This window comes from Henckelia pumila, chromosome 4 (genome assembly GCF_033568475.1).
Source record: "Henckelia pumila isolate YLH828 chromosome 4, ASM3356847v2, whole genome shotgun sequence".
Lineage (NCBI taxonomy): Eukaryota > Viridiplantae > Streptophyta > Magnoliopsida > Lamiales > Gesneriaceae > Henckelia > Henckelia pumila.
The window spans coordinates 42399893-42412129 of record NC_133123.1 but is presented as its reverse complement, the minus strand read 5'-3'; the positions used below and the strand labels follow the sequence as shown (position 1 = coordinate 42412129).

Here is a 12237-nt window from a genome sequence, read left to right as displayed (position 1 = left end):
ATTGTGTGTACAAATAGAGAAAAAGTATGTGGTGGAAAATCGCTGGTGAGTACAAGACTCGTGAGCATGAAGATCATAGTCGTTATGAAAAATAGCCTTATAAATGCCATCATCTTCTTCTTCGAAAAATCGAGGAGAAATTATTTTGAGAGAAAGAGTGAATTTGGTGTGATTGAAAATGAGTTTGAGTGAACATATTTATAGGGCAAAAACTAGTCGTTTGTTACCGTTGGGGGTAAGAAAAAAATCGAGTATGTGTTGAATAAAAATTTGTGATAATCATGTGATGCATATAATGATAATCATAATTAAATATACGCAATAAAATATATATCATATCACGTTATTATAAGGTCAGTGTCCTAGACAACCTCTTATATAATAACATGAAATTATATATTGATATAGTTAGTATATATACATAATAAATATATATCATATCACGTTATTATAAGGTCAGTGTCATAGACAGCCTCTTATATAATAACATGAAATTATACAAATATAATTAGACAATAAAATTATATAAGCAGTAATGTATAATCATATCACGTTATTATAAGGTCGGTGTCATAGACAGCCTCATATATAATAACATGAAATTATACAAATATAATTACACAATAAAATTATATAAGCAATAATGTATAATCATATCACGTTATTATTTAAAAACCTTAGAGGCTTTTATACTTGTCATATCCCTTACTGGGACTGTGGGATGTCGTCTTAACATCGTCCCAGGATTTATAACAAGTTTTTTTAAAAAACTTATTTTTTTTATAATGTCTGATAATAACATGATATTATATATTAAATATATACACAGCAAATAAATAAACAATAAAATAAATATACTTACTTGTTAAATATTTTTGTCTTCTCTTTCTGTTTTGGATCATCGGAAATTATATAGAACCTTCGAGCGATCGTGCTGATAACGTGTTGTGAAAAGTAAAAATTTATGGTAAAAACTAAAAACTCTAAAACTCAAAATATATATCAAATCAAACACTTATAAAATCTTTTCTCTAAACTTATGTTATTTTTTCACAAATGTTGAGGTATATTTATAGATCCTCAATTGAGAAATATCCAAAAATAAATATGTCATCCATTACATAATCAAAAATTAAAATATCATCACTTTACCATCACAATAATTTTCAATCTAATTTTAATATATAATTTCCAATATATAATACATTGTTGTTATTCTTAAGTTAAAAATAATTTAATTGAAAAACAACCTACAATAATCGCATTTTTGGACCAACGCACAAATTACACGTCGTATTTGAAATTATAAAAAAAGTAAAAAAAATATAATGGTGTGTAACTGTATACATAGGTATAACATTTTTCATACTAATTCGTATGCCAATATTTTATTTTTTCCTCTTGGACAGAGTATTTGAAGTGGTGTTCTGCCTTTTGGCGGTTTCAGTTGAGTCCCTTGGTAACTTTCAAACTAAGTCGCTCTCCTTGTCAATTAATAGCATCATCGTAATCCTCTTCACTATTATTCGCTGATTCTCATTCTTTTTCTTGCTTTTCCCATGCCCCCTTCTCTCGTTTCCTACCTGTATTTTTCGTCCTTTTTCGTTTGAATTTTTTTTTTTACGTTTTATGTACGATCGAGGAGGCGTCATTTTTCGAAGTTGAAGGAAGAAACCAGATGGGATTACTGAGCAGTTTACTGGGAATTCTTGGTTTTGGGATTGGGCTTCCTCTCGGTTTCTTGATTGGGTTTTATCTTTTTATTTATTCTGAACCCAGAGATGTCGAGGTAATCTTGTTTGATTTTGCTTCTTGCTTTACTACTGTCAATTTCTTTAAAAAAAATAAATTATTGGGTTTGAATTTATTTGTCAAAGAGTAACCAGTTTTTATTCAAACCCATGTTTTTTTTGTTTTTATATATTAGAATTGTAATGCTCTGATTCATTACTGTGATTTTTGTTTTACTGGAAAAGCACTAGTTTATGGCAAAACTGGAAATTTTATCTCTTTTGGTAAAGAAGAGAGTTTGATCATTGTTCAAGTTCATAATCTATTATGTTGTGATGCAAATAAAGGTTAATTATCTGTAGATCATGCTCAATGTGATAGTAAATTCTACCAGAAATGGCATTAATAAATGTGAGCATACCCGACCCTATTTTCTTGGGGGCTACTTTTATTATTGATATTTATTATCATAAAAAACTTGCTTTGATTGAATTTTACTTTTTTCAAAAAATAAAAAATTTGAAGCGTTTCCCACACACGTCTCTATCTTGGCTGTTGTAAAGTTCTTTCTTAATTGGTTCGATCGATTTTCGATTGGCTATTCAAAGAAATTTTAAGGATAATGCCCCTCGAAAGAATATACTAGAGATGCATTTGGTTGTTTGAAGTATGAAATGAGATCATGAGTGTGTAAATGTTGACGTTAGGATCCGGAAATCAGGCCACTATGTGAGCTCGATACAGCGTCATTGGAAGATCTTATGCCTGAAATTCCTCTGTGGGTGAAAAGTCCCGATTTTGATCGAGTGAGTATTCAGTTTTCCATTTCATTTTGAGTGTGTGTGACGAAGTTGGCCTTGTTTTGTATGTCTTCTGATGTTGTGACAAAGTTTTTGTCATATGCAGGTTGACTGTTTGAACAAATTTTTGTCTGATATGTGGCCCTTTCTTGACAAGGTTTTTTTTTCCCATCTCCGAACCTTCTGATGCTTCAACCAGAAAATCTTTTTTTATCTAAACTATGATGTACAGGCTATTTGTAAAATAATTAGAAGCTCGGCAGAGCCCATATTTACAGAGTATATCGGGAAATTTAAGATAGAGTCGATCGAGTTCGAGAATCTTAGCCTTGGACACCTTCCACCCACCATACATGGTAAGCTTATTCTTCTTATATCTCCTCAGTCACTGTCCTAAAAACAAGACCATTGGCTAGAAGAGTAAATTTTGTAATGTTTGGACATGTACCTTGATTTTTTCGATCATGGGAAACCAGTGTTGGAATCATATTGAACTATTTTCATAAGGATTAATAGTCCAAATAAACCATTTCATTGTTTGAAAATTTCTTTTTAAGTGTTGGATTTTGTTGTGATGAAGACTTAGTTCTTGCTCTCGTACTTGATCAAGTCGAGTCCAAAAGCTAATGCAGAGCGTGGTTCTAAAACCTGATATCTGATACAGAGGTTCTTTATTGACAGGTCTCAAAGTCGTTGAGACAAATGAGAGGGAATTGGTTATGGAACCAGCGATTAGATGGGCTGGCAATCCAAATATAGTCGTCGTATTAACTATTTCGTCCATTCGAGTGCCAATTCAGGTAAGTTAAACTCAGTCAATGCTCCTTGACAACAAAAGAAACTGCGTTCTTAGAACTTTTGTAAAGGTATTTTATGCTACATTGAAACATTTTGATATCATTTCTTGAAAGTTTGTGGATTTACAAGTATTTGCTGCACCACGGGTAACACTTAAGCCGCTCGTGCCTACAATTCCATGCTTTGCAAATATTGTTGCATCTTTGATGGAAAAGGTAGTTTGAATGCTCTGAATGTTGAACATTCCTTTGCTTATTTCAACGCTGTTAAATGGAAAGGCTCATTTTCTCCTTTATAATCAATATTTGAGTTCAGCCATGCATCGACTTTGGAATAAATGTGTTGGGTGGAGACATCATGTCCATTCCTGGGCTCTATCGATATGTTCAGGTATCATTGACACGAGCCGTATATCTTTAAGGTTTGGAGACTTGGATTTTCATTGGCTATGCAATCATCCATAGTTTTCTATTGGCAGGAGAGGATTAAAAAAGAAGTTTCAAATATTTACCTCTGGCCCAAGTCTTGTGATATACCAGTCCTCGATGCTTCTACGTCGGTCACTTACTTCACATTGCCAAACTTCTCATGATTTTCTCTTAAAAGTTTATAAATTCTTCAACATTACATGTTTGGCCTTCGATATACAGGGTAGCGATAAAGAAACCAGTCGGAATTTTGCACGTGAAAGTCATACGTGCAGTGAAGCTTTTGAAGATGGATTTACTCGGATTATCAGATCCTTATGTCAAGCTAAGCCTAACTGGAGAGAAGCTACCGGCTAAAAAAACTACTGTCATAAAGAAAACTCTGAATCCCGAGTGGAACGAGGAATTCAAACTGGCCGTGAAAGACCCTCAATCTCAAATGCTTCACATTAACGTCTACGACTGGGACAAGGTTGGTTTATACCTTAATTACCTCGTGTAACATTGACGTCTAACGCCTCAAATGGCTGGTTTTGGATCATGGAAACTAAGTTTGTATTTCCTACTACTTTCTCTTGTTTCGGCGTTTTTAACAGGTTGGTGCTCACGATAGATTGGGGACTCAACTGTATCCTCTGAAACTACTAACGCCAAATGTGCCAACGGAAGCAACACTCGACTTGCTGAAAGATACTAGTATATCTGCTCCTCACAACAAGAAGCAACGAGGGCAAATCGTACTCGAGCTTACATATGCTCCTTTTAGAGAAGATCTTCGTAGTTTTAGTGAGATTCTTGAAGGATATGGTAGAAAAGATAGTATAACTGATGGGGCATCTGGTAATGGAAGCCCGAGCGGAGCAGGCTTGCTTCTACTCACAGTCCAAGCCGCACATGACGTAGAAGGGTCGCGCCACAACAATCCATACGTGTTGATAATATTTCGAGGGGAAACAAAGAAATCAAAGGTGAACTTCCATTGCTTTTCAAGTCCCTCTTTTACACCTGGCTACCAATCATTTACGCTTTCGGTTGAGAAATTTGCTGTTGCCTAGATGATTAAGAGAACTCGTAATCCTGCGTGGGACGAAGAGTTCCAGTTCTTACTTGAAGAACCTCCTTTGGAAGAGAAGATACATATCAAAGTCATGAGCAAGCGCACCGGCATCAGCTTACATTCGAAGGTATTCGAATCTCAGATGATTATTTACCAAATTCCTATGATTTCCATCTTACAAATCTTAAGTTTTGCAAACTACTTCAGATATGTTAGTCTCATATTTTCTTGCTAACTATGCATTTATCACATATTATAGGAATCTTTAGGACATGTTGACATCAACCTCTCCGACGTCGTACGCAACGGACGTATCAACCAAAAATATCATTTGATAGATTCGAAGAATGGAGTTATACATGTCGAATTACGTTGGAAAACTATATGAGAGAATCACACAAGAAATTTTTTTCGGATTTTTTTCCCCAAAAAATCACATAATTTATCACTACTTTGTTTCTTTATCACAGTAGTAGCTGGAACATACCAACACTTCAACAAAAATTTAAGAATTTTTATCAAGGAAAATGAACATTATTCATGATGAATCTAGAGGATGAATCATATGCAACGAATTAAGATTATATGAACAAATGAAATTTGAGAAACAAAAATTAAATTTTCCATAATATCGTATGAAAGTTGAGAATATCTTTTCTAGAATTTGATTCTGTAAGCATATATTCAAAATAAATAAATAAGGGGGGTGGTTGTTTAGTTGTTTGGGAAAGAAATTATCGAGAAAAGGTTCTCTTTTTAGTTGACTTGGCCCAAAAAATGAGGCAAATTTAAGATGGTCATAGTGGAATCCAATATCACCAACAAATGGAATCATCGAAAAATTCCCACTTTTAATGAACCTTTATTATTCATATATAATGAAATATTATATGCGGTATATTATATTATAAAGTTTAAATATATAAAAAAATTGATTAGCAATGTTATCGACAGTGTGAAATGTCTCGAAATTATAAAAAGCTTTATGTTATTATTAAGTAGGATAAATTTTGATTGGGCCTCAAAAAGAGGTTTGAAATGAAAAGGAGTTACTTTCTTGGCTACTAGCTGATTCTCTTTGAGGGACAATGAACTTTATTTCCACCTTAAAAAGATTGGGAATTTTTCCTTTTAAAAGGTTGTCTTTTGGGAACTAAATTAAAGTGAAATAAAGTGGGAAGAATGAACCACACTTGCTCCATTTTTTAAAAAAAAAATAATTATAAAAATATATCATCCATGATTGAACACTACAAGGCAATTTTTTACAAACATGGGACTCTATGAATTGGATAAAGAAACATATTTTAAATTCAATAAAATGAGCATCTCGCTCGCCAGATGGATTATCTAACCAGCGAGATTTGTGCTATTATGTTAATCTGTATGTATTTCCAAGTCCAACGCACATAAAAAGATAACATATTCGAGATTCATCATCATAAAAATAAAATAAAATCGGCGTTCACACCTTTGGTTTCTTCTCTAGTTTTTTAAAATTTAAAAAAAAAAGATTTATTTTACTCCCTCTAAAAATATTTAAGCTATTCCTTCTTTAAAAAAAATTAACAATTTCTTTTTTTAAAAAATGATTTAAAGTTTAAACTATTGTTTTCGAAAATATTTAAACTATTGTATTAATGTTACAAAGTCAACAATATTGTGGGCAAATGTTAGCCGTTTGCGGGCACACGTGAGTTTGATTTTTTATCAGAAAAATATAAGATTTAGTCTACCCTCGTTTTCTTTTTTTCTGTTTTTTGGATGCTCTATTTTTATTTTTTAAGATTCGAATTTCAACTGGTTCCATTTAAAATAACTCAAAATGCATAATATTAACTATTGACATAAAATCTGACATTAAAAAAACTATTGACATAAAATCTAATGTGAGATGATTTCATTGGTTAATTTTGAGAGACGGGTCTTTTATTTGAATAATCCATTAAAAATATTATTTTATTATTAAAAGTCTTACTTTTTATTTTAAATATGAGTAACGTTAGTCTGTCTCACGGATCTCCCAAATAACTATTATAATGTTAATTGAAAGATGGTCTAACGGATATTTTTTCGTAATACTAGTCTCGCAAGAGTTTTTGCTAAAGTTTAATATGTTGACAAAATGATTTCAAATTCGTGAGATTGATTTCTCCTATCAACATCTTTTTGAATAACGAATGAACATGTGACACATAACCTATTCATCACAATTTACCTAACTAACTTAATTTATCAAATGTACACCAAAAAGTAGTCGCAAAGGATTTTTTAATTTATATAACTCGAAATTAAAAATGAAGGTAATCTAAAATTTTGCTGGGCTTGAATAGTTTATCATATAATACGTGCGTGTGTCAGCGGCAAGATGTATTTATTTGACCTAATATTTTTTATACTTATCGTATGAATTTGGCTTTCTGATGTTCCGAAGCAAGATGAAAGAAAAATCAATTACGATGGCATGTTGAATGCATATCATGAATAACAACTATTTTAAGGTATTGTTTTGAAGAGTTTTTAGGAAGCACTTTTCAGCTTCTCATTCACAAAATTTTGAAATTTTGTGAAGAAGAAGCTGAGAAGTGCTTCCTAAAAGCCCTCCAAAACACTACCTAAGACTAATCTTCGTCTTGTTGCGTTTGGAAAAATAATTTGAAAATATAACAAAAAAGAGTAAATAAAAACACAAAATATGTGTGTGTGTGAGAATTATTGTCCATCTATAGTTTTTTTAACAAGAAAAATGTAGCGTATGTGGTATTAAACAAATACTATTGAAATAACTGGGAAAAGTGCAATCTTTTTTGTTATGTAACGCATATTTGTTTGTGATTTCGATCATCAATGATGTCAAATTTCAATATTAATCTTGTTTTTCAATTTTTTCAATTTCAATTTTTTTTCAAAGTGTTGTTGACGTGATATTGTTCACATGTAAAATACCATATTGATAGCATGCTGGTTGATTTCATATCACGTCGGGGAAAAATAACAAAAGTCAAAAACTAAAATAAACAAAATATATCATATTAAAATTAAAATTTAACAATATAGAAAATAAAGCCAAAGTCACAACCTTTTTAATTATATAATTAGAAATAAAAAATGAAAATATACTAAATATTTAATTTAAACTATAAATTCCACATAATAAAGCGCGCACGCACATGTAATATTGGAGTATACATTTTTCTTTTTGAAGGATTATGATATGCATTTTTTAATGAAAATAATATAATATGCATTTGACATCGGAGTTGGTGGTTTTCTTGGTAATTTACTGTTTAATTAATTAATTTTTTTTTTTTATGATTTGCTCGTGGGAAGGAGCAAAGAGAGCCTCGAGTACCCAAATGTTGACTATTTCTGCCGCAATTGATGACATATTTAATTTGTAAACCTACCCAATGTGTTTATTCTTGGACTTGGGAGATTTTCTTTTATTATTGTTGACTACTTATTTAGGCATGTGATTTCGTGAGATTCTTGTCTCTACTGCTACTAAAATAATTAAGAAAATAATCTGGTGAAAATATGAGACTTTGATTTATGTTACTAAAGTTGACAAACTAACTATACGTGTTTATTTGATTGAATTATACGATTATTGTGATTATCTTACGTGTAAAACCATTATTTTCTCCTTGATTGTAAGAGTTTTTAAAAAAAACATTCAAATTAACTCAACTCGACTCGAGTGGTAATCAAATCGAAATCAAAACAGTCAGAATTTATTTTTTATGTTTTTAAAAAAACAAATTCATATCAAAACGATTTGATTCTAGTTCTGCCTTATTTTTATCATTATCATCATTATTATTATTATTATTATTGAAATCAGAACAATCTCAAATACGAAATCATATGTTCAAAATTTGTGGTCATAATTAGGTCTCATATTGAGTCATTTTCATGGTTTTTTTTAAAAAATAATATAAATTTAATAAAAATTAATAAAAATATAGCAATGTAGGGAAAGTTACAGAAATAATATAATCCGGGACTCCCTGTCCCGGATTCAGCAGAGAGCTGTCAGATCTGACAGGTCTTTGTTTTCTGTTGAATTCGGGACAGAGATTACCGGATTCAATTTTGTTTTCTTTTTTCTTTTTATTTTTTATTTTTAATAGCAATGCAAGGTTTGTGGGTTGAGAAAAAAAATCGGCTGGACCTGCTCCGGGAAGCGAACTTCATTTGAGAATTGATATAGGTTTTGTTTGGAAAAAATTGGAGTTATTAAAATTTATTTTTATAAGCATGAATGCAGATTAATGGCTATTTGTTTTTTTATGTGATGTTTATATATTTAATGTATTTTGTTATGATTACTATCTTATACATGATTTTTTAAAATATAATTATAATATGTTTTGATCATGATTTTTAATATTGTTAGATTATTAATTTGTTGGATTTATCTTAATCACACGCTGTTGAAAGATAAGTATTATAATTTTTTTAATATTGTATTATTGGTTGATTAAGTAAATTAAGTAAAAAGTAAATTAATTATATTTAATAAAGGTTTGATTTTTTTTTTTTTTTGTGTGTGATTAGACTAACTGAAAGTTAAATATAATTATTTTAGAGATTGATGCAATTATTTTAGGTTTGCAAATATTATTTGTTGTAGTGATTATATGTCGAATGCAATTTAAGATATATACACATTAATTGTTTAATTTAAGAACAAAATATATCATAGTACAATTAATAATATTTAATGTTAATAATTATTTTGACAAAAAAAGATAGAAATTGATCATATAATTCTTAGAAAAATAATTTTGATAATTACATTTTAACTACGTACGAAAATAAGATCTATCAACGAATTCAATTATAATCAGATAATATTTAAAAATTAATAGAACAAAACATACAACTAAAAAAACATCGGATTATAGTTAAATTCGTGGAAGTTCTATTGTACATGGTTGTTATATGGTTCTACCAGTGTCGTGGTCGTTGTGGGAAACATGAGAGCACAATTACTGTGTTGTCCGAGGTTAAAGAAATCGATCTATCTTGGTTTTAATTTTATATATTTGTTTTCATTGTAATATTTTGGAACATTGACAATAATTTAAATATGCAAGTCCGGATGATTTGACTAATAATGGATATGAGTTTTTTGTGTTAGTTCATCATCGTCCAAACGAGTGTACTGTCAGAACAAGTTGTGGGTTTTCGGATCATGAAAGAGTTCGATCCATACTATTAATGAGAACTAATATTTTTGATGTAAAAAATAATATTTTTGATGAATTGGATTGATTATTAATCTTATAAAATTATCTAATAAAATAATTTTATAAGTGTTTTTGTGCTACTAGTGAGTATGCTATGTTGAAAGATCTATTCTTATGCTAAATCCGGAGATCTTATGATGTGCAAACGTAATATGGCTTCATTCTTATCCTCCACATGCACCCGAAGGGTGACGACCCATGTGATGTGAAAATCTAATTGTAACAAGTTTCTATCCAACTAAAAAAATTAATATGTATATGGATCTCCCAAGTAGCGTGAATTTTTCGGACTAAGTTTTCCTAGTTATTGAAGGTAAACACAATTTTTTGACATGATGCATATATTTAATTTTTATTACATTATATTGTATATTTGGTTCTAATAATTTTTGAAATATTATCAAATTATATTTGAATTCGTCGGTAGATGTTACTTTCGTAAGTAATTAAAAGATAATTATCAAAATTATTTTGCTAAAAATTATATTTTTTGTTGATTTTGCTGAACTAAGCGAATTTAATCTATTAAAAAGTTCTTTTTATACATTTTAAAATTTTTTATGATGTTTTTTTTAGTTGTATTTTTTCTTCTACTAAATTTATATATTATCATATTATAATTGAATCTTTCGGTACATCTTACTTTCGTATGCAGTTACAAGATAATTATCGTAATATTTTTCTATGAATTATATTATTTGTTATTTTCTGAAATTTATAAAATACTTAAAACAAAAATAATCTAGTAAAAATTATTTTTATACCTTTTAAATTTATTTTTATATTTTTTTTCGTGTTTGTTTTGTTGTAATAATTTTTTAAACATTGTTAGATTATAATTGAACTCGTCGATAGATCTTACTTTCGTAAAATAAAATTCTTAAAATGAATTGAGTCTAGTAAAATGTTTTTTTTATACATTTGAAATTTATTTTCTATGATTTTTTTAAGTTGTATGTTTTGTTCTATTAATTTTTAAATATTGTCTGATTATAATTGAATTCGTTGATAGATCTTATTTTTGTACGTATAATTATCAAAATTATTTTTCTAAGAATTATATGATCAATTTCTATCTTTTTTGTCAAAATAATTATTAACATAAAATATTATTAATTGTACTATAATATATTTTGTTCTTAAATTAAACAATTAATGTGTATATATCTTAAATTGCATTCGACATATAATCACTACAACAAATAATATTTGCAAACCTAAAATAATTAAATCAATCTCTAAAATAATTATATTTAACTTTCATATAGTCTAATCACACAAAAAAAAAATCGAACCGTTATTAAATATAATTAATTTACTTTTTACTTTACTTAATCAACCAATAATACAATATTAAAAAAAATTATAATACTTATCTTTCAACAGCGTGTGATTAAGATAAATCCAACAAATTAATAATTTAACAATATTAAAAATCATGATCAAAACATATTATAATTATATTAAAAAAATCATGTATAAGATAGTAATCATAATAAAATCCATTAAATATATAAACATCACATAAAAAACGAATAGCCATTAATCTGCATTCATGCTTATAAAAATAAATTTTAATAACTCCATTTTTTTTCCAAACAAAACCTATATCAATTCTCAAATGAAGTTCGCTTCCCTGAACAGGTCCAACCGATTTTTTTTCTCAACCCACAAACCTTGCATTGCTATTAAAAATAAAAAATAAAAGAAAAAAAAACAAAATTGAATCCGGGAATCTCTGTCCCGAATTCAACAGAGAACAGAGAGCTGTCACATCTGACAGATCTATGCTGAATCCGGGACAGAAAGTACCGGATTATATTATTTTTGTAACTTTCCCTACATTGCTATATTTTTATTAATTTTTATTAAATTTATATTATTTTTAAAAAAAAAAACCCATTTTCATAACCTAAAATTCTTTTTGTTCAAGAAGGTGATGATGGTATTGAGCTTTTTCAACTTACAAGTAACTAAATAAATATTCCAATTTTGATAGTCAACAGAATTTTTTGACAACATTCATTGCACACACTCTCTCTCTCTCTCATAACTGATTAACATCATTAAAAAATTACCCTCTAAAAAACCATCATTAAAAAAATTATCATAACTGATTAACATCATTAAAAAATTACCCTCTAAAAAAACATCATTAAAAAAATTAA

General features: G+C 29.0%; 1 protein-coding gene across 2 annotated transcripts; it reads left to right on the top strand.

The window, feature by feature from the left end:
* Positions 1-1436: 1436 nt before the first annotated feature.
* On the top strand, positions 1437-5269 carry LOC140865163 (synaptotagmin-3-like). 2 transcript variants are annotated; one of them, XM_073269703.1, is made up of 13 exons: positions 1437-1459; positions 1646-1789; positions 2439-2537; positions 2638-2688; positions 2764-2887; positions 3213-3331; positions 3443-3544; positions 3645-3719; positions 3808-3884; positions 3980-4229; positions 4354-4725; positions 4813-4941; positions 5074-5269. In XM_073269703.1, exons 2-13 carry the CDS (start codon positions 1679-1681, stop codon positions 5200-5202), a joined length of 1638 nt encoding a protein of 545 aa, XP_073125804.1. In that variant the 5' UTR covers positions 1437-1459; positions 1646-1678; the 3' UTR covers positions 5203-5269. The 2 variants fall into 2 exon arrangements, with proteins under 2 accessions (XP_073125804.1, XP_073125805.1); XM_073269704.1 differs by lacking the exon at positions 1437-1459 and adding an exon at positions 1497-1506.
* Positions 5270-12237: the final 6968 nt, after the last annotated feature.

What these genes read in the sequence shown, in the direction of transcription:
- LOC140865163 (XM_073269703.1), top strand. Translation starts at nt 1,679, where the DNA reads ATGGGATTACTGAGCAGTTTACTGGGAATTCTTGGTTTTGGGATTGGG. An exon ending in CTGAACCCAGAGATGTCGAG is followed by an intron (nt 1,790 to 2,438) that starts GTAATCTTGTTT and finishes TGTTGACGTTAG; the next exon opens with GATCCGGAAATCAGGCCACT. An exon ending in GGGAAACAAAGAAATCAAAG is followed by an intron (nt 4,726 to 4,812) that starts GTGAACTTCCAT and finishes GCTGTTGCCTAG; the next exon opens with ATGATTAAGAGAACTCGTAA.